General features: G+C 38.4%; 1 protein-coding gene across 1 annotated transcript in view; it reads left to right on the top strand.

The window, feature by feature from the left end:
• The window catches only part of NKD1 (NKD inhibitor of WNT signaling pathway 1), a 74,531-nt gene that overhangs the window by 24,976 nt on the left and 25,335 nt on the right, over positions 1-24,220 (top strand). The window contains exon 4 of the mRNA XM_063438307.1: positions 21,749-21,806. Coding sequence (XP_063294377.1) covers positions 21,749-21,806 — 58 coding nt within the window. The remainder of the gene's footprint in view (positions 1-21,748; positions 21,807-24,220) is intronic.

Below are 24,220 nucleotides of genomic sequence, written 5' to 3'. Positions count from 1 at the left end.
TTATATACTAAGGATGTAATAAAAGAGCAGATATCCAGTGTCTACATACAAATTATGGACTGTATCAACGACCTTCAACATTGAAGGTATTCTGGGTTTACATGTAAATGAGGGACTGTATTTAAAATCTGTGACCTGACCATTTGCATACTGGATTGTTTTGTATGTATGATTTTAGGGGCCTTGTTTTCATTTATATTTTTGTTTTAGTTGATATCAATTGTTTGAGCCTATTTACACTAGGGGAGCTGATTTATATTTACAATTTATCCATCTTGCCATCCTTTTGTTCCTAGTGACCTGTTAAAACAATTGCGGTATTAAAGTTTTAAAATTGTATTAAACTCTAAACAAACCAAAACTAAACATGTTTTTTTCATTTTAAATTTTAAATATATTCAGATATGTACAGGGAGAAAAAGTTAACATTTTTCCCTAACGTGGTGGAAGAAACATTTATTTCACAGACAGACACCTGTAGAAGCAACGTGGCTTCATTCTGGCTGGATACCGGATGCACATTTGTAGAGCTCTGTTCTGATAACGAGCCAGAGTCTGATACTGAAATAGCCTTTGGGCCAAGGGCCAGTAATTTGTTGGCCCTAGATCAATGAAATCTGTCGTTGTGTTTTTGGATTGCTGGTATGCAGAGTTAGATCTTTATACCTTGTCCCGTTACTGACACCCAGATTTAGAGATTAATGCTCTATCAATATGTCATCAGCTCTTTTGTTTTTTGTTTTTCTTTTTTCTTGTGCACTTTTATTGCGTATTACGGAGAGGATTTAAAGGTGCGATTACGAAACATAACAGCTTCCATTTTGATTGTAACCTGACAGACCTTTTTAGCTTGATACACATCTTCTCCTGTTTACAGTTCAAGGTCTTATGTATGAAGTATTTATTTAATGTCAAATGTTATCCAGTTCATTTATAAATAAAGCAGTGCTACTATCTTTGCAGGAATATACCTTGTTACAGACAAAATGTGATCAAACTTAAATGCCAGTTGATTTACAGTATCTGATTATCTGTGGCGATGTCATAAAGCCTTAAAGCAACAGTCCAAGCACCATAACCACTACATCCCCTGTAGTGGTTACGGTGCCAGGAGTGCCCTGTGCTTTTGTCCCTCAGTAAGTAGCCAAACAGTTTTAGTACTGCTGAATGCTCTCACCCTATAAGCGGTCCTGGAATGGCTGTGCTTGGCTCTTTTAGAGACATCCAACTTCTCATACGGAAGAAGATGTATTAAAAAAAAAGAGAATATAAAAAATGTTTCTCCATTTTTGGAATGTATTACTCACTTTACTTATAAAGTGTGTAATAAAGTGTGATAATTTTATCTAATTTGGTATGAGGTTCATCTGTTTATATGTTATTTATCTGATCACAGTGAAAAATGGATCCAGATATGGATGGACCTATTAAAATTGGTTCTGTCACTTCTCCCCATAGGGATTTCCCAACTCTGCCCCCCACCCCTTTTGCTGCTCTGCTCTGTTTTTTTTTGTTTTTTTGTTTTTGTTAGTTTGTATTTTTATTTTCAAAAGTTATTTATAAGGTCTACTACTTTTTCCTTATTTCCTTATGTATAAATTCAGGGTGAAAATGGGTGGAACTTTTGTCAAGCTAGATGGCCTTTCTCAACTTTGTCATTGGCCGTACTCAGTTCCGTCCAGCGATGCATAACATTCGGGAGCGATGGATCACTGACGCTCTGCATTGACTCTCGTGTGATCGCAGTAGTCAACACAGGTCCATGGGAACCCTTGGGTGTGCGATTCATTTGACACACACACACAAATAAGGGTAGAACATGGAATTCCTGGCTGACGCCATTTGAGAAAAACAAAAATGGGGTGCCGTGAAACAAGACCAGGCAGGACTAACACAACTTTGGAAAAAGCAAGTTGCACTGGTCCCGAGGCCTAAAGTTGTTGTGGGTAGGGGTTGAGGTGGGCTATAGATACGCATTGCTGGGCTTGGGGTCATGTACTAAATTACTGACGGAACCCTTTGAAGTGTCAGAGGCGTTACAATTTGTTATGCATACCTCTAGCGCTCAAAGGGTTAAGCAAAACACATAGTTTTTTTAACTAAATAGTAAATAGAAAAACTGCTTTCAAAATTTCAAGTCAAAATAGCTGAGATGGTAAAATAATCTGATCTTAACTATGCATTTTGGTGGTCAATTTACTATACATCATAGGAAATAAGCCTCTAAAAATATTGAAATAAGCTGAATAAAGAAATTCTCAACCAAGAAAAAACTTTTATTTTTTTTCATTATCATTGTACGCTTTAAAAAAAAAAAAATTACTTTGCAATCGATTTATACACCATAACGTGCACTTATGTTGTAGAAAACAATGTTTGCATTTTTCGTTCTAAAAAGAAATTTGCAGAGACGCTTGAAGGTGCTTTTATTCTTGTACATTATCTCATTTCTAGCTGACAAAAAGTGGCAGAGGGTGAGTTTTAGGGCTCGGACATTTAAAGAACGCAGAGAAGGGTGCCTCTTTTGTGGGGATTTTCAATTGGTGTTGTGTTTTTTAGCTGCACAGAACACTTAATAGGGGTTTATTAAGGCAACACAAAGCAAACAGAAGTGCCTTCTGCCTTTGATCAGTAGAGTAGCCCATCCAGGAAGCTGGGAAGCCAGAGACAATTCTCTCTTTCATCTGTTTGGCTCAGTGCTGCCCTGCTGATTACAAACACAGATGCCAGTGTGGAGGAGGTAGGGGAGAGAGTGGGAGGACAAAGGAATTTTGCACAAGAGGGAAGGGGGAGGGGCAGAGTTAAAGGTACAGTTCCATTTAGTTTGCCATGTTTTGATACTCATGAACTGGTACAAAACTGAGTATCGGTTTCACCAATTTGCAAGGCAGCCCTATTTACTTGGAATGAGGCTTCGCCTTCTCACTGAAAAGAGCCTTTGAAGACTTGTTTACATTGGAAGCAGACTTATTCTGTTTTAGGAAATATTTCATAGAATCATATTTCTGTTTCGAGGTACACCCTTATAGACTTAATTCCACGTAGGTGTGAATTTACATATTTTATATCATGGCTCTTGTTTTCTCAGAATAATACATGTACGTGGCTGAGTTTGGGAAGTTAATTGCCGTTTAGCACAAGTGGCTGACGAGACACTTTAAGCTGCAGCCAATGCTACTTTGTTAAACTAAAAAAAATATATATATTATATTTTGCAAAAAACAAACAAAACTAAAACACAAACAGAGATATGTATATTTTAATTTATTCTGTTTAAAATGCCGAATTCACAGATAATTCTGTTGTTATTGTTTGCAGCTGATAAGTCATTCTTATGCTATGGGAGGTGTAATTCAGAATTCATAAGTAGTTTTATTCATAAAACAAAACATGAATGAATCTGGGAATGATCAGTATTCTATAAAGCTCCCTGAATAAATATTTTCGGTCATACGATCTTGTAAGGAAATGAGGAAGTGACACTTCGTGCAGTTATTTCACCCAGTGGGAGTGCACCGTGCTCATAGCGCCAACAATTTTGTGTACATTGCTGTAGCTATTCTAAAACGTACTTACGCCTCAAGCTTCATGCCCACAGGTTATGGTAGCAAGTATGTGCTTGGAGTCTGTTTGTGAAGTCCTTATGGCTTTTGTAAGACCGTTTTCAAGTAAACCAAATTAATACATATCATTACTTACCCAAGATACATGTACTGGTTAAGCAAGATTTGGTCATAACAAGTTACTGTGTATCATTCCGTGACACAAAATTGAAAACCTGTATTAATTTGGTGCTATGCAAATGGTCAAATATGATTTGGAAATATCTAAAATTATTTGGACAAAAATTCAGGGATTGCACCAGTAGCGTCCTAAAACCACAGCCACATCACACAAGGTTGACCAAAGATCACCTGATGTTTTAAAACTACAACTACCACGATTCTCTACCATTCTAATGGCTGGCAAAGCATCATGAAAGTTGAAGTACTACAACCCGTGCTGTAATACTTTTTCCAAATGTTTCCGTGGACAAGAAAAAAAAGTCTGCAAAATGTCAGGCTACAACTTTTGAAGGTTATGTTTAAAAAAAACAAAAAAAAAAAAACTGTTTACACAATTTTTTATGCATTAACCTTAAAAAATATTGTGGTGGTGGTGGTGGTGTGGGGGGGGGGAGCGGGGGCATCTGCTGCATGAAGTGTTGCTTAAAGGCACTGTAGTTGTTGCCACGCAAACAGGACCTTTAATATTCCCCCCCCCCCCCCCCCCCTGAAAACTGAAGTTGGCCAGGCCTGGAATGCTCATTATGAAAACACAGCGGAGAGCCTGCTTTTCATATCCACTACATTCCCTAACGTTTTACCTATTCCGAATGAGTATACAGAACAGATTTCATGTAAAGACATCACACTGTGACTAAAAGCAATCCTGTTACAAATAAATCTCTAGGAGTCACTTCATTTGGCAAGCAGAGAAAAAAAACAAAAGCTGGTTCTCTGCGCAAACCCATTGAAGTACCTTGTTATGTTCTCCCATTGAATTATTTTCACAATCACTTGAGAGTTTAAAGGTTTTGTGGTCCCTTTAAAGTTTATTTTAATGGATAAGGTTGTGCAGATTAACGAACATAGATATTTCACACCTGACTTTAATGCGATTGCTGCAGATGTTTGAAAATACATCAATCCGGAACAGATGATCGGTGTTGAGGAATTTAATTAGTTACAGATTATTAATTGGTTACTTAATGCCAAATACTTTAATCTTTAAGACTGTTTTATTAGAGAAGAGAAGGCACATTTTTTTTTGCAAAACATACTACTTTTTCTCAATGTGCTTTTAACCATTAACTTGTATTTTAGGTCAACAATATTGTCTACATGAGTTGTGTTTATACGTTACTGAACATCTAACATTCTAAGACAAGAATGCATGCATACGATGTTGTTAATGCCATCGGATATTCATGCGCGTGATACAGGACTGCCTTCAGGAGACAGTCCATCAGTAGGGAATTGTCTAAACAAGTAGACACTTGAGTGTATTATAAAATCCCTTGTTTTAATAATAACAACATTGTGTTACATAATTTTCTTATAGTCAAACTCAAAATGCTTCAAATATTACTTTCACAAAAGAATTTAAAAGTGAATGATCGGTTTCAAAAGCTTGAGTAGAGAAATAGGTCTCCGATATTTTTAATATTTCCATGGAACTTTCTGAAGACACAAATATCTATAAAACTCAGAATTTTATAAGTATAATGAAGAATGCCTTCCGTTGCTCCACCCCCTAATGTATAGTTTAAAATGACTGCACGCATATATTGAGATCCAGCACAAGATAATATAAACAAAGGTAACTAGCAAGAGTTTAATCATTAAGATGCAAGAGACATATGGAGAGAAAAAACAAAAATAAGAAAATGGCAGGTCTGCTTTAACCTTTAATTATGTATTTTCTATAAATGTAAAGCTCTGTGGGATGCTTTATATAAAAATATGTTTATGCAAGAAAATTGTATGTGTGTGTTCATGTGTATTTGTGTGTCATAAATCCACCTGCTCAAGCTAATCGATAGGCTATTGAGGGCACCCATGTAACCTACATAAATTCTGTAGTCTTCCTTTTAAATCTGCTAATCCAAATACTCATACATTATTATTATTATTATTATCATCATTTATTTAGCGCCAGCATATTCCACAGCGCTTTACAATAATACATTGTGGAATTAAAACAACAAATATTAACATACCAAGTCATGTTAACATTACTGTTAAAGACAAAAGATTTAGAAGGCCTTGCTTAAATGAAATCACAATCTAAGAGGACATCCAAAAATCTAACCAATAAATTTCTTCTGTTTTTGTCACCCAATACACTCATCAGGGGATATTTGGGCAACTTGCTTAACCCCTTAAGGACCAAACTTCTGGAATAAAAGGGAATCATGACATGTCATACATGTCATGTGTCCTTAAGGGGTTAAAGGGACACTGTAAGCACCCAGACCATTTCAGCTCATTGAAGTGGTCTGGGTTCAAACGCCCATCACCCTTAACCTTGAGTATGTAAATACTGCAGTTTTTATAAACTTCAATAATTACCAGCTAGGGTTAAATCCTCCTCTAGTGGCTGCCTACCAGGCAACCACTAAAGGGACTTCAGGGTGCATAGGCGACTATTGGTCACCTAAACAACACTGGACGTCCTCACGCTATGCATGAGGACTTCCAGCGTCACCGGAATCCCCATAGGGAAGCATTGAATAATTGTTTCCTATTGAGAAATCCTAATACAAGTGCGGCCCTTGCCGCGCATCCGCATTGGGTCTCCCCCGCTGGCTGACGTTGGTTGGGGAGGAGCCTGGGCGGAGCTGAGCCAGCGCCGAGGGATATCGGCAGTGTACCCAACTAAGTGCCTGAAGGAGTTATTAACCCCTTCTGCACCAAGGGTGCTATAGTGCTAAGAAAAAGAGTGTGTTTTCCTGGCACTATAGTCTCCCTTTAATAGGGAGCTATCACTATGGAAACCATCAGAATGTCTTTCAGCCTTTAGTGGTTTGCCCCAGAATTGCACCTATTTTACTTGATAACTGACCTTCAAATTGAGTGTATTGATCTTTTTGTCTGTCTTCTTAGAGGCCATTTTTTTAAATTATTTTCTTTACTCACTGTGTCCTGTGCTACAGAATTTGCCTGCAGTATATAAATAAATAATCTAAGTGCTAGTCACAACATTTCCGTGATCATTTTGCACCATTATTGTATTTCCCCTTGCTGGAAGACTGAATACGTTCTAAAGTTCTAGACAGGAAATTCTTTAGGATTTCCCACAATGCCACTGAGATTGCCCATGGAAAAATAATTCCTAAGATTTAAAATATATCTATAAAAAAATATATATATATATTACACTGACAAAAAATAAAGTTGATGTGTAACTTATAATATATAAGTTATATATATAATATAAATAAACATTTAACATATATATATAATATGTAAATAAACATTTAATGAGGCTAAATGTGGTGTCTGTGCTGTGTCTGCGTTTCATATACAGTATTTAATTGGTAAACAACCTAATTTCTGCATGAACGAAGCAATTTTGCCCTCTAACATAACATTACAGTTGCCAGATTTCCTCTTTACTGGTTGAAAGGAGAAAGGGTAATTAACACTCCATCCAGCACAACAATCATTTGAATGCAGTCCTGTTTTTGTTTGGTAAAATTTGCTCAGTTCTTGGTACTTAAATGAGCATTCCAAGCACCAGGTGTGCTGTTATGTTTATGTTGCCAGGATTTCCCAGGTGCCCCCCATGTAAGTTTTCAGTCCGTTTACTAATGATGTGACTTCTTAACTGCCCCCCCCCCCCTACCCCCCCTTCTTCCTGTTTGAAAAACTGGAAGCTCCTTCTTGGAGTTTCCAGCAGGAAACCTGTATTACTAATGCTATAGTTTCATTTCACCTGCCTAGATGTCGTTTGAAAGGTGAGATTTAGTTACCTTTCAGCATGATGCAGTTCTACCATCCGGGCTAATACCATCAAGACAGATGATCTCTGCCAATTCAATGCTTCTCTATAGGAAAACACTGGTAGGCTAATGCACATGCCTCACTGCTCCAATCAAATGCTGTTCTAGGAACACCATGTGATCTATAACAGAGTTTAACTGTGTTCTTGTAGAGGAAGTGTCTTTACCGGATGTCTTTACTCTTTTTCTTTTTTTTTTTGGTATGTCCAAAATACCTTCACCCCCCGGGCAGTCCCATTTTTGTTAGAGGTATGCTTATTTTTAAAGTTATGCATATGGAAAAGTAGGGACAACTTTCTTTGTATAACTGGCAGGTTGATAAAAGTCGACAAAGGGTGGAGCATTACTTAAGCCTTATCTTTAGTCATCTTTCTCACTACTTATCTCCCTCCAGTATCGCATCATGTATATATATTCTGTTTGTTCTCGCTACACCAAGTCTAAGAAAGCCACCAGAAATCTTCCACACGTATGTGAAATTTACTCATGCTCATTAGGCAGGTTGTCAGCTAGGATGGGGGTGCAGTGAAAAAATACCTTAAATTGCACTGTTCCCTGTGCCAAAAAATAAAGGGCGTTGGGGGGAGAGCAAGAGGGAGGTATTCATAGGCTGGGGCCCTGAGAGGTGAAGGGAATTTGATGACAGAATCACTTTAAATGCTCTGTTTACTTTAAACTCTGTCTAACTTAGTGGACATTATTCTGCAGATAAAATAGTTTTATAGATTGTGTTTCAGAACTCTTATCTCTTTCAGTTAAGAAAACATTTTAAGTGTATCTTGGCTTTTGTAAGTTATAAATGTGATTATATAGAGAAACTTTGATGGAAGGCATGTAGGAAGGGATTCTGGGTAAAACTGCAACATTGTTAGCTTCTACTCCTAACATTAAATAACATAATTACCTCCTTGACCTAGAAAATATTACTGTAGTCTATATATAAAAAAAAAAGTGTATAAAGTGGTAAAATATTTTATAAATAAATATCCATCAATTTTACATGGCTTTACCTACAGTAAGCTGTTGACCTGTCTGGTGTCATCTGTACTACACAAAAAAATCACAATATGAGAAGAAAAGTGTGATTTTTATTGTTCATTATGTTTATAGCCAATTTAGGAATCTTTACACCTACCAAATATACACAGTGCAAAACCATTACCAAATAAATCTGACGCATTATTAAAAAAAAATCAGCATTATTTATATTGTACATTTTTCTGTCTGAAAGTTGTTAGCATGTGAATCATTTTCACGAAATATGTGATTATAATGTGGTTTATTCACTAAACAGCTTATTTTGGGAAACTAGCAGCTAGACTGCCAATTATAGGCCCAAACTGCTGAATTTGGCATATGTTTTTTCATTCAACTATTTTTCAAACATAGACAGTTTGAAATTTTTCGGACAATTTAATGCAATTGTACATTCCACTGCCAAAGTGAATAACCAAACCCTGCAACTTCCCTTAGATGTAGCAAATGCCTTTAACAATTATTTTGTCGGATGCTCCACTACCCTGATTGCCAAGCTAATAAATGACACACATCCTGAAACTACAAATGTGGATCAGGCCCCAGTAAATTTGCAAAGACCAAATATAGACAAGTACAATTTTAGACCTGTACCTATTACTGTCATTAAGAAGCACCTTAAAGGAGCACTACAGGGTCCGGAACACAAACATGTATTCCTGACCCTATAGGGTTAAAACCACCATCTAGCCACCCTGGTCCCCTCATGCCTCCCTAAAATCTTACTTGTATTTAAGTCTGCAGCTGCTTACTTTGTCCCTGTTTCCTTTAGACCTGCCCACCCCTGTTGACATCAGCAGAAGTGATGACCCGATCCAATCTCAGTGCTTCCCCATAGGATTGGCTGAGACTGTAGAAGAGGCAGATCAGGGGCAGAGGTCTTGGTGATTGTCCGCTAACCTGGTTTCAATCATATGTTTCAGGTCGCTCACAATACGTGTCCATTTCTGACAGCGACTCCCTCCCTCTCCCAGTCACGTGTGGTGTTCCCCAAGATTCCATTCTCGGCACCCTACTATTCACATTATTTATAAATGGTCTGCCTAATGTCTGCAAATCCTCAAATGTACACATGTACGCAGACGACACAGTAATCTATGCAAGCAAATCCAAGACCAGTTTACAGAGGTAGAAAAGTGGATCACAAAAAAACAAACTCTTCCTAAACACTGACAATAATGTCACAATGATCTTTGGAACAGTACCAAATTACACAAATTACACAATTCCCACCTACCCATCAAAACAAATTCAAATGGCACACTGACCGCAGTCCACTCAAATAATTGGGTATGTTGTTAGACCCCAATCTATCTTTTGGCCTTTACATAGAAAAACTTGCATCTAAGCTTTATCCAAAACTAGGTGCCCTGTACAGAAACAAATCCTGCCTAAGCCCTACAGTAAAGGAAAAGATTGTACAGCAAATGCTGATGCCAATCATTGATTATGGGGATGTAGTATATGCACCTGCACAGCAAACACACCTTAATAAAATTAATACATTGTATAACTCGTTCTGCCGACTTGTGCTACAATGTAATTACAGGACCCACCATTGTGACATGCTAAAAGAACTAAACTGGCTGTCGCTGGAATCCAGACGCACCCTTCATCTTTCCATCCTTGTGTTTAAGAGCTTTTTGGGAAGCTCCCACCCTACCTGAGAAGAATGCTCTCCCCAACTCTTCCCACCTCCTATAACCTCCGATCCAGTACCAGCACTTTATTTGGTCTATCTCAATAAAAAAAGAGAGCAGCCCAATCCTCCTTTTCCTACAGAGCACCGCAATTATGTAACGACCTCCTGGGCCTAAAGTCCTTTAAGAGATCCCTCTCTACATACCTCAAAAAAGAATGCACCTGTCATGGTTGATTATATATTTCCTACCTGTTCTATGTCACATTTTGTATATATTGTGTATTAATATTGTTTTTGTATTTTATTGTACCCTATTGTATCAATGCAATGTTTTGTGGACCCAGGAAATACTTGAAAACGAGAGAAATCTCAATGTATCTTTCCTGGTAAAATATTTTATAAATAAAATAAAATAAATAAAAAAATTCACTGTTAGAAAATCACCCACCCCATCATTTAAACATTCATTTTTTTTTCATGTTTTTTACATAATAGTAAGCAACCACTTAGAAATTGATTAAGAAGAAGAATACAACAATAGTGTTACAACAAATCTAAAAACAAGGTTTTACTATTTTGTTGCACCATTATGCACAACATTTAAAAGCTCAAACGTTTTAAAAAGTTTTCTCTCCATTACTATGCTAGCTTTAATTCCTCAAGCAACCCCAGTTGTGTTTATCTCTTTAGCAGAGGTCCCTACATCTGCTGCATTTCATTTTCCCTCCCCCACACTGCCTTCTAAACCAATTAAGAAATTCTTTAATGTCAGGAAGTGTGTTAAAAGCTTGGACTGCAGCAGGACTGCCAGAAAGCAGGGGAGTGCTGTAGATTAAAGTGTTGCTGGTGAGTTATTAGTGCCGTATAAAAATAATTTGAGAAACACTCCAGATATCTAAAGTGTAGAATCTTATGGAGCAATGTGAGTCTGCCCACCCATCAATCCACAGAAATTAGATCAGTAATCTATTTGCTTAAAACCAAATTAGTATAAAATGTGCAATATTGATGTTTTTTTTTTTTTTTAGCAAATGTGATACTGCTTACAACAACATTATATGATATATGTATACATGTATTATTCACTTACGTGCAAAATTATAAAGAGCTCCAATGGCTAGGTATTACCTTACGGGCAGGGCTCTCTCTACGTCTTGTATTTGTCTGTGTATATTGTACGTTCTCCACTAATTGTACAGAGCTGCGGAATCTGCTGGCGCTTTATAAATAAATAAATTAAAAAAAATATGTGAATTCTCAAATGTACACATGCTATTGTCAAATAGATATAATAGGAAGACAATGATTGACTAAAAGATCTCCTGGATGAGGAATTGGAAGATCAGATCTCATTTTCATCAAAAGTACGATTTTCAGAGTTGAGCATATTTTTTCTTTTTAACACATTTTATCTGCAACAATTTTTTTTTACAAAAAAGAAATGCTTTAAAAATAGGTGATAAATCCATGCTGTAGATTCTCTCTTTTCTTTAATTTAAGAAGAATCTAAAGAATGTTAATTCCTTTTAAACTTTCCTTTGGTAGATTGAAGGAAAACGAAAACAAGAACAGTCTCGGATTGGGCTGCTACTAAAAACGTTAGCCTTTGTCAATGTGGCTTGCACCAGATGGTTTCATAGAGCCTTTGACTATAAAAAGTTAAATATTGGCCTCCAAGAAATGCATATCATGCATTATATAAATATATCACTTACTACATACCAGTAAATGTAATTTTGCTTGCTTAAGAATAATCTTCAAATACAACTACAAATGAGAGAGCTATTATATGTGTGTGTCATTAAAGGAATGTGTAGCTAACAGGAATGCTAGCCTTTAGAAATTAACACATTTTATAGTAAATTATCTTTTTTTTAATCAGAAATACCCCATTCGGGAGATCCAGGGATCCATACTTTTGGAGAGATAGCCTTTTAATTATAGGCAAGATCACAAAAAGTTATCTTGTTTAGCCTAGCAAATGACAAATCATGTAAACGCTCAAGAATCCGACACACACACACAATTTTTTTTTAAATAATCTGACAACTACGTTAATACCTGTGATATTGTTATTTTAAAATATGTTTATTTATAAGGGCCACTTAGTTTAGATATTTTTTTTCTGGGCTTCTGTATTTCCATCTACCTTTCTTATTGCAATTAGTTCACACAGTGGAATCATTATTTCATTAGAACCCAAGCATTCCTGTTGATGTCATCCCGTGATGTAAGTAGAACATTCGTATCTCTAATACAACTTATCCCAAGAAAAATATTTTTTTTTTGCTACACCCATAAAAATAAAGTATAGTCACAAAAACAGATGTAGCATTTATTCAATTCATCGAAAAAGAAAAGAAAAAAAAACTTCAAAAGAATAATATTTATAGTTCTAAGAAGAGAGGTGAAGGCATGATATGATAAACATTTTCAGATATGTCAAAAGGATTTAATAAAGTTCAGCAATGCATCATTTTTCAGACAAATAAATAGTTGAACAAGAGGACACATTCTGAGGTTCGAGGGAGTATGACAGAGAGGGAGTGAAAAAATGTACTATTATATTCTTGGATGCTTGAAAAAAAGACAGTAAGAATTCAAGAATGCCATGGGAGAGAGAGAGTGTGATTTTGTGAATTCATGTGCATTTGATATGAAGGTTGAGGAAAAATCGAGACATGGAAACTGGAAAAGAAGAAATATGCAGTGCCGACAAAAAGTATTTGCCCCTTTCTGATTCACTCTGTTTATGCATATTTTTCATTTAGAATTGTTACAGATTGAAAAATGTAATTTAAGACTGTAAGAGAGCTTGATTAAACACAAAACTCTGTTTTAAAATTGTATTTTGTATCGTGTTTGGGGAAAAAAGAGGTTAACCAACACAGACTGTCCCTCTGTGAAAAAATATTACTCAACCCATTAGCCAGATTTAATTTATCAGTGGATTCAAAAAGAACAGACACACCCAGACTTGATTTACTGTCTGCCCAGATGAATTTAACATGACTTATATAGAGCATCAATGTGAAGTACGGTACAATGTCTAAACAAAAAGGACATTATGCATGAATAAAACAACATTCTGATAGAGATAACGGGGAAAAAAAATGTTGAACTATAGAAGTCTGGAAAAGTTTACAAAGTGATTTCTACAATCATGGAATTCCAGCAAAACTCTGTGAAAATTGAGAAATCGTGAAACATTGGTGAATTTGTGTGAAGAGTGGTCTGCCTACCAAAATTGTTCCACGGGAAATAATCCAAGTAGTCCCTAGGAAGAAAACCTAGGAAAACATCTTGGGAACTGATGTGAAAATGATTGAAGAAGAATTGCAGAGTGCAAACCTCAGTCTCAAATTTGCACACAAAAAAAGAAAACATTGATGACCTTCAATCCTTTTGTGTTATGTTGTATGGACATGAAGTACAAACTGGACCCTTTTTGAAGACACAAGTCCTCTTATGTGTGCCATAGAGCCAATAAGATCATACCAGCAGTCAGACATAATGGTTGGTGGTGTTGTGATGGTGTGGCAATTTTAAGTTGCTTAAGGGCTTCCAAAACATGTCATCGTTGAAGGAACTATGCATTCTGCCCCTATATAAGATCATTCTGAAGAAGAATAGCTGTTCATCCATCAGTGATCTAAAGCTGAAAAGTAATTGGGTTATGTAGCAGAGCAGTGATTCAGAACAAAAGATTAGTCTACCTCAGGATGACTGAGAAGAAACAAAAGTAAGGTTTTGTAGTGGCCTCGTCAAAGTCCTAACTTAAACACAATGGTGTGTCAGGTCCTTAAACGAGCAGATCATGAGAGACACCCCTTCAATGTTGCTATTCCACATAGAATATTGGGCAAATGTTCCTCCACATTGATACAAAAGACCAATATCCAGTTGTAGGAAGTGCTTGGTTACATTTTTTGATGCCAATGTGATGGAAGCAGTTACTAAGTCCATGAGGCAATTACTTTTTCAGACAAGGATAGTTAGTGTTGAATAACTTTTTTCCTTAAATGCATAACATTTCATTTAACATCTGAGATTTATTTACTGTGATTTGTTTCATGTGACTTTTATATGAAGATCTAAATCCATTCAGTGTGATAAATATGCAAAAATAAAAGGACATCAGAAAGCGGACAAAATCCTTTTTCATGGTGTGTTATGTGAACAGCGAAGAGGAAGAATGTGCAAAATTAGGATTTATGAAAACTAAAGCAAAGTCGAATTGGATTTCATAGGAAGTGGGGTTGTAGCAGAGACATTTGGGGATCGTGGGATAGAAGGTTTTAGTAAAAACTTTAATCCCTCCTCCTTCACCTGCCACTGTATTGTACAACAATATGATGTTATACTAATAAGAGCTTGTAGAATTAAACTTGTAGCACCCAAAGGTTCATTGCACACAAAAAAAAGGTTGTGGTGGATTATGGTGCTTAGTGTGTCACTTTATTGACATAATTATGGAGTAGAAACAAATTTTAGCTTTCAAGGTATGTAACGTTAAAAAAAACAACAACAAAAAACAGTATTTTCGTTGAAGGGTGGTATTTATTATGTATATGTTTTATCATCTTTCCTGCTTTATTTCACCTTATAAAACGTTAATTAATACTGTTTAGTGTTTTATTTTTTTTCGTAAATATTTTTTTCAGTGTTTTCCTTGTTTTGTTCTTCTGTACAAGCGTCAAATAACTTTTAGAAGTTATTTTAGAGAAATATGAGTACAGCAGTACAACAGCACTCTACTCTATACTGCACAGAATATAAAGGTATAAACATTATTTTGTCTCCATGATAATGCCCCTTTAAGAAATAAGGTCAAGAGGGCAAATAGCAGAGTGGGAGGATGAGATGGTCAGGAACCTTGTCTCCATCACAAGAATAAAGAAAATGACTGTACATTAGAGCTTGAGTCATTATGTTAAAGGGGATATAAACAGTGTTTATCTGATTGACAGACTTTCTTTTGAAGTGTGTGGCTAGTGACTGGCCAGTGGTATTGATAACGTGTGATAAAGCAAGAGTGTAAAAGAACTACCTACAGTGGTGTATTTAGTGTGTATTTAGGTGTCCTAAGTCCATCCAAGTCTAGACACCCCACCTTCCCAATAGACACAGTATCATACTTACGCTTAAACATTAAATACAAATAAATAATATACATAGCGGATGCTTAAAAGATAACTGTCACCCCAAACTACTCAAACTCTTTTAAAATAGCATTACATTTCATATATGCTAGCTAAAGTATAGATGGGAGGGAAAAAAATGTTTAAAAATAGGTCTTTCTCCCACTTTTCAGTCAAATCTTCAGCACAGACTCAATGCCGATGATTTGACTGACAAGGGAACGTAGAAAAGACCTCCCATGGGTGGTCCTTTTCTCTTCCAAGCATGCACTGCGGTTGCTATGTAAACTCCTTAGTGACTGATGTCACTACGTTCCAATGCCAGCAGTGAAGCCAGTGTGTCAGCATCACTTAGGTGGTTTGCCCTGTTTGAGGAAGTGTCCCCAAGCAAAGAAAATCAAAGAAGACCAGTTGGGGGTGGACAAGCTGCCACTTCCCTGTGTACTAGGTGCTCAGAGGTTGTCGGATCGAAGGTGGGACGTGGTCCCATGGGCTTTCAAGCAGTACAATTACAGCAAAACTAATTACAAAAGAAAATTTTAAGAAAGGAGCACCGTGTTGAGGTTCAGAGTGAGCAGAAATACTAATAAAAAGGAAGGCAACTTCTTCAGGGTTGCCCAAGATATTGGGATTACAGAAAACAAATATTCTACCACCTGGGCCTAGTCAGTCTAGTGATAAATATGTCACTGACCGCCTTGATCATAAATACCGATATTCTATATCCTGCAATACTTTTGTCCCAATGTTTTTCTAAAAGGCTACAATTCTAACCAGATGTTCCCATTATGAGTTACAAAGAACTGCAAAAATAATAATAATTAGTATTTATATTCCGCAGCTCTTTGCAATTACAGAAAGGGGTAAGGAAGGCCCTGCTCAAACAAGTTTACAATCTATGGTAAACATGGTTACAACCAAACATAGGACATCAGACAACATGTTGTTCAAAATGCAAAAAAACTTAAATACAAAATACTGTGCACCAAAAAAGGCAAGAACGAGAACAAATGCAACATTACAATTACCGTATATACTCGAGTATAAGCCGACCCGAATATAAGCCGAGGCCCCTAATTTTATCCCAAAAAACTGGGAAAACTTATTGACTCGAGTATAAGACTAGGGTGGGAAATGCAGCAGCTACTGGTAAATTTCTAAATAAAATTAGATCCTAAAAAAAATTTATTAATTGAATATTTATTTACAGTGTGTGTATAATGAATGCAGTGTGTGCGTATGTGTGTGTGTATGAGTGCAGCGTGTGTGTATGAGTGCAGTGTGTGTGTGCATGAATGCAGTGTGTGTGTGCATGAATGCAGTGTGTGTGCATGAATGCAGTGTGTGCAGGGCCGGTGCAAGGATATTTGCCGCCGTAGGCAAAAAAATTTTTGCCGCCCCCTCCCCCCCCCATATGTCCTGACTTCCCCTCCTCCTCCCTCAGTGGTCCTTACCTCCCCACCCCCGTGTTCCTTCACTCCCCCCCCCAGTGGTCCTGACTCACCCCTCCCCCAGTGGTCCTTACCCTCCCCTCCCCTAGTGGTCCTTACTTCCCCCTCCCCTCCCATAGTGGTCCTTATCCCACCCCCTCCCTCTCATAGTGGTCCTTATCCCCCTTCTCCCTCCCATAGTGTTCCTTATCCCCCCCATCCCTCCCATAGTGGTCCATATACCCCCCCCTCCCTCCCATAATGGTCCTTATACCCCCCTCCCTCCCATAGTGGTCCTTATCCCACCCCCTCCCATAGTGGTCCTTATACCCCCCCCTCCCTCCCATAGTGGTCCTTATACCCCCCTCCCTCCAATAGTGGTCCTTATACCCCCCCTCCCTCCCATAGTGGTCCTTATACCCCCCCTCCCTCCCATAGTGGTCCTTATACCCCCCTCCCTCCCATAGTGGTCCTTATACCCCCCCTCCCTCCCATAGTGGTCCTTATACCCCCCCTCCCTCCCATAGTGGTCCTTATACCCCCCTCCACCCCATAGTGGTCCTTATACCCCCCCTCCCTCCCATAGTGGTCCTTATCCCCCCCCTCCCTCCCATAGTGGTCCTTATCCCCCCCCTCCCTCCCATAGTGGTCATTACCCCCCCCTCCCTCCCATAGTGGTCCTTATACCCCCCCTCCCTCCCATAGCGGTCCTTATACCCCCCTCCCTCCCATAGTGGTCCTTAACCCACCCCCTCCCTCCCATAGTGGTCCTTATACCCCCCCCCCTCCCATAGTGGTCCTTATACCCCCCCCCTCCCATAGTGGTCCTTATACCCCCCCTCCCTCCCATAGTGGTCCTTATACCCCCCCCCCTCCCATAGTGGGCCTTATACCCCCCCCCTCCCATAGTGGTCCTTATACCCCCCCCCTCCCATAGTGGTCCTTATACCCCCCCTCCCATAGTGGTCCTTATACCCCCCCCCTCCCATAGTAGTCCTTATACCCCCCCCTCCCATAGTGGTCCTTATACCCCCCCCCTCCCATAGTGGTCCTTATACCCCCCCCCCCCTCCCATAGTGGTCCTTATACCCCTTTTTTTTTATTATTATTATTTTTTTTATTATTTTATTTTATTTTTTTTCGTCCCCCCTCCCTGCTTGATATATGGCAGGGAGGGGGGCTCTCCTTCCCTGGTGGTCCAGTGGCAGTTCAGTGGGGGGAGAGGGGGGCTGGCAGAGCTGTACTTACCTGTTCTGCAGCTCCTGTCAGCTCTCTCCTCCTCTGCGCCGTCCGTGCAGCTCCTTCTGTCAGCTCACAGTGTAAGTCTCGCGAGAGCCGCGGCTCTCGCGAGAGACTTACACTGGGAGCTGACCGAGGTGCTGAACGGACGGCGCGGAGGAGGAGAGAGCTGACAGGAGCTGCAGAACAGGTAAGTACAGCTCTGCCAGCCCCCCTCTCCCCCCAGTCTGTATTATGGCAATGCAAATTGCCATAATACAGACCTTGACTCGAGTATAAGCCGAGTTGGGGTTTTTCAGCCCAAAAAATGGGCTGAAAAACTCGGCTTATACTCGAGTATATACGGTATTTATCCGGGAACACTGAATTTAGGCTAAAGTAGCCAAGTTATGCGTAGAGCAGGTTTGGAGAATATTTTGAAGTTTGATTTTCAATTTGCTACAAGTTTTGGGTTTAGTTGAAAAAAACACTTCATATCTCATGCCACAAGGCTAACGATACAGATAACTAATTTCTTCAAAGATACATTATCTGCAGCAAAGTTGTCTTTCTAGCCCTTTTGACTTCACCTCAGAACACAACACAACAATCTGTGCATTGTACTGGCAGACTCAAAAGCAAACCTATCAATCAAAGTAAATCTATATACAATTATATAATACTAATTTGTTAACTTCCTCACTCTTTATAATATATTGTTACAGCATGACTATTCTTTTAATTCATTAAAGGACCACTGTAGTGCCAGGAAAATAAACTAGTTTTCCTGGCACTGTAGTGTTAATAGGTCCCTCCCACCCTCATGGTCCCCCTCCCACTGGGCTCAAGAGGGTTTAAGGGGTTAAACACTCACCTTTCTCCAGCGCCGGGCTCCCTTGGCGTTGGGGACTCTCCTCCCTCTTCTGACGCCATCCGCCGAATGCGCATGCGTGGCATGAGCCGTGCGCGCATTCAATCAGTCCATAGGAAAGCATGTCTCAATGCTTTCCTATCGACGGCAGCATCTTCTCACTGTGAAAATCACAGTGAGAAGCGCGGAAGCGCCTCAAGCGGCTGTCAATGAGACAGCCACTAGAGACTGGATTAACCTTAATGTAAACATAGCAGTTTCTCTGAAGATCGGCATCCTCAGGCCCCCAAAGCTGTGTGGAGTCAAACCCGGGGGGAAATCCATGTTTCTAAGAAAGTGTGTCATTAGGGACATTGGGGTAGTCAGAGCAAATTTGTATGTTAGAGTAGGACCTGCCAAACATGGGGTACATTGACGTTGTGTCAGGCTTATGCAATGTATGATAATATAATGTAACTAAACTCCCATTATTTTTGCCTAGATTAGGTGTTTTTAAAAAATCGAATAAAATCGAAGAACATCGAAGTTCTGTTTAGTGGATAAGTGAGTGCGCTGGATCTTGTGTATTTGCTACAATCTTGACAACATCCCAAACATTGAACTACATTGTTTTCATTGCCCCTTACAACCAGAAGTCCACTAGATTCTTCAGCTGTCATCCAGAGAACACATTTTCACTTTTATGCACTTTTTAGGAATGGGTAAATCTGAAACACCTGAACTCAATAATTGGTAGGGGTGTCCACATATGTTTGGCCATAAAGTGTGTGTTTCTTATGTTGCATTTTATTTTTTTATTATGTCAACTTGTTTGTTACTCTCTTCTTTTGTACACTGCTGTAGAATTGGAATGTTCTTTATAAAAACAAATAATAACAGTAGTGTAACTATTTACACTCGTCACGTCTCAAAATTATGAAAATCACAAAAAACACCAAGTACTTTACCACTAAAACCCACTGTAGTGGTTATGGTGCCAGGAGTACCCTGGTGTCCTTCCAGAGTAAATTGTCAGGGTCATACAGCATCAACTAAGCGCTCTCAGCCTATTACTGCAGCCTTGTATTGGGTTGTGCTTAGCTCAAGGGAAAGATGTGGCACGGAAGCCCAGGTGGACCAGAGTCATGTTGTTATACAGTGGGTTGTGGTGGCGATGGTACTTGGAGTGATCATTTTCAAAAAAGGTGAAAAGGGCAATCTGTTTGAATAAAAAAAAAAAAATCAAAATGAGCAGACTTAGTGGCTGTATGGCACTGTGGTTCCATGTTAACGTTTTCCCACAATACTACATTATAACTGACAGGTCAACAAGTGACCTGGAGTACAGAATAATAAAATGAAGAAACAAAAAACTTTTTTCTACAAGTCATATGTGATTTCCAGTGTTTTATGCTGTTATTAGAGGTGAATATCCTACTTGAAATACCCATAAAATAAACATGTATACATGTTTCACTTTGCACGTGACACAGATGATCTTAAGGACATTAAACAATGATTCCAATGTCTTAATAATGAATTATTAAACTATGAAAATATTACAAAATGAGTCAACAAATGCATAAGAAACACAAAACAAAACACTATTTAGCCTACCCCCAATGTAAACATGCATGCATTTAAATATGTGCTTTGTCATTTGGGCCAGTGGAGGCTGGTCCACAGGGTCAGGTTGGGTGATGACACTACCCCCAACCCCCACAATTTTTGTTGCAGCCCCCCCCCCCTCCTGTTTTTGCTGCAAAAAAATAAAAAAATAAATAACATTTAATATCCGTTTAAAGATTACTGATAAGTGTGTTAGAAAAAAGGTGTCTGTCATGATAATACCTGCAGTTTCCATTCTCCCTTTTATTGATGACTGAAGATGCAGCTGGTTTTGAACATGACATGACATCTTATGGGGTTAAATAAGTTGGTGGTGGGGGGGGGGGGGGGCAGCACCACACACCACTTACAAACTTCATCATCTGCCACTGATGGGCCAATATTTTCTGTGGCTGTCAATCACAGACTTTTCAATGCAGCCCAGTGAGAAGTCTTTGCAAGGCAGTTACTCTGGACAATTGCCTGCCCAGAGTTTAGCTCCACTGAGCTAAACTACTAGGATGTGATAGGTCCAGTTTTCTGATTGACAGGAAAGCAGCATAATAAGGTTAATTTATAAAAGTGGCAATTTCTATTCTACTCTGCACTTTTTGTAAAATTAAACAAGAGGACATACTCTTCACACGTAGAGCACTTCAGCCTGCTTGAGTGCTTTAGGTGTTTGCAGCGTTCCATTACGTAGCAAGGTCAGAGATGGCAATGTTGACATTTATCAGTCAGTGTGACATCTGTCAGTCAGTTAGCCACTAGAGTTACTTAATACTGAAAACTGCAAAGCATGTACAGTCTTCAATTTCAAAGTCATGATGAAACTAAATACATTTAGGCCTCCCCTTAGAGAAGCATTGTAATTGTAATGCTTCTCCATAAAAATCTTTGTATTGGTGCATTGTGGCGCATGTGAGCAGTATAGTCCTCAGTGCTTCTCTGTGGAGAAGCATTTGATTGACAGACATCATCCGTCTGGGTGATCTCACATGAAAGAGAAGCAGAGGCAGTGGTGAGACCAGGATAAAAAGTGAGTTTCCTTTTATTTAATCTATAAATGGGACCCAACAATCTAAAATTGACTAGTGACACTCTGAAGTTAAACATTTTAATATATGTTCAAGTTAGAATGCTACTTTAAATGTATCCTTGGCTTGGTTGTAATTTGTAACCTTGTACCAATGTATTTTAATTTCATTTTAATAGCTGTATACATGAGAATAATTAAACGAATAAATAACATGTTCTTTTTTTTAAATTTATTTGCAGGACCCTTCAGGTGAAATATGCAAAGATAATATTGGAGAGGAGCATTATCGTCTAGAAGGTAAATAGCTAAACTATACGTAACTTTAACAATAAACCATGGTTTCGATTTTAAATGGATGTTTTCCCTATTATACTGTTTATCTTTCTATTATACTGTTTATTTTTAAACACTGTCTTAATTATTGTACAGTAGCCACAGAGCAATAAGGTTTCATGTAAATTCTGATATGAACATATGTTGTATGATTGCAATATTGATCATGCTTTAATTGCCCCTACTCCTCAGTGATTTATTGCCTGCTCTTGTTTTCATGGACATTCTTCACGAGTGGTGGTTTCTGGGCATTTGGAAGAGCCCCAGATAATGTCACACCGTTCCAAAACTGTTTGACATTAATCTGGGGCACAGTGCCTTGGCATTTTCTGCAGCTAGTTTTTCTAAAAACCCTTCCTTGATTAAAGGAACACTCCACTGAAATTTGTTTCCCACTATTTAGTAGCTATAACTTTTAAGAATGTTTGTATTTTTTTTTTTCTGCCTGCAAAAGCTGTAGATCAAATTTTCAGCCTCTAGCGATGGTTTGATCAATCGGGCTTCTCAATGAGACACATGCACATGCGACTTTCTATTCAAAGAGGGACCAGTGAACTGTAGTACATCTCATTGAGGAACATTATTAGGTGTGCTCTAGCCTGGCGTGCCTTCTCCATCCGCAATTTCTGTGGAAACAAACTCCCAGCTGTCTGATTGATAGCTAGGTTGGTGTTGTGGTACCAAGTTACAAAAGAGCAGATTTAGTTTAAAATGGGTAATTTTATAAATTAAAAAAAAACTAAATGACCGATTCAGACACAAAAAACTCTTTAGCGCACTCGAGTGCTTTATGTATTTGGAGTGTTCCTTTAACGGATTCCTCTCCAGCAGCATCTGAATTCTATAAACTGCAGGAAAGAAGTTTGCAATTCTTCCCACTGACAATAAGAATATATGTATCGAGGACAACTATAAATGTTTGGGGTTTTCTTTTTTGTTTTTGCTTAAACAAGACCTTTGTGGTTTGCGTAGTATGTTTTGTTTTGTTTATCCAGGGATAATATGCATATCAAGAGCAATCTACCAAGAGCTGCACCTTAAATAGAAAATGCAATCCTGGCATATTCTACTATTCTACTGAAAAAAATTCACATCCTCGCTGATCAAAAGCGAATTTTACTGCTATTTGTACATAGAATCCTGGCTAAAGCTGATAAGATCCCACATCTTTTTATAGCTGGTGGAGGAGAGAGTTCTTTGATGTTTGCAGGGAGCGATGGAGGGGGGTATGATTTTCCGTATGGGTGTTTGGCTAACACAACAAACACTGTTTAAAAATGTAACTTTGCTTAATTAATTAGTGATTCTGTTTAATGCTTGTCTGATCTGCGTCCAACAAGGTATTTTGAGCCTTGAGAAAAGGATCTTCAAAGTCACGGTTAAGATGGTCAGAATGGGTGGGGGGGGGGGTTAACCTCTTCTCTGCTGAAATATGACTAAAATCTTCCCAGGCAAACACAATTAGAAAATAAGCTCTCTGGGGAATGAATTATTGGTGCTTCAGACATTCTACATATAATAGAATTTAAGTTCTAGGCTACGCACTTTCTATTTTAATGTATATGTGGCCTGTGCATTCGTTCATAACAACCTAAATAGTTACAATTGTAATTTATTTAAAAATAACCTGAATATTATCACATAGGAAACCTGTAATTCTTTAGCGCATGCCTTCATTCTCGAGGGTCAACGATAGGTCTTAGCGTTGAGACTTCTCTATTTAACAGTCAATTAACCTATTAACATGGAGCCGTGTATCATTAAACGAAACTTATAGGTCAGCAGTTTGCAACCTTTTTCTAATCCGTACCACGGTGAGGAAAGAGGATTACTGTCTGTAGACCCAATACAACAGCTAACTGGGCTCTGCACCTTACATCTTCAATGCTTCTTATATGTTTCTGACTGAGGTTTAACTGCACCCATGCTATAGAGTGTGAATCCTTGATTTTGCAATTTATATAAATAGACGGGGCCCAGGAGTAGCAATGATTGCATAGGGAAATTCCAAACATCATAACTACCAATATGTTACAACATCTGCTGCTGTAGGACATGTATTGCTATTGTGCATCATTCTGGTGTCCTTTAGGACGCAGGACACTACACTCTGGCTGCTTCTTATAGGTACCGTGACTTGTATCAATATTTTGGAGCTACAGCATGTTACGTCATTTCTGATTGTTTGTTTGTAGACGTTCTGGCATCACATTTTTTATGCTGTCCAATAGGACATGTTCTGGGCTATCTTAAAACCACTCCACAGACTGTTCAGTGCCCAATCGTGGTCTCTGTTACCCAAGAGTGCGTTCATTCTACTCATTTGGTTATTCTGGTTTCTGATGTGGCTCTGTTTATCGATTATCCTGACTTCTCTA

This window comes from Pelobates fuscus, chromosome 12, assembly GCF_036172605.1.
Source record: "Pelobates fuscus isolate aPelFus1 chromosome 12, aPelFus1.pri, whole genome shotgun sequence".
NCBI lineage: Eukaryota > Metazoa > Chordata > Amphibia > Anura > Pelobatidae > Pelobates > Pelobates fuscus.
The sequence above is the reverse complement of the archived record's forward strand: the minus strand, read 5'-3'. Positions and strand labels throughout refer to the sequence as shown.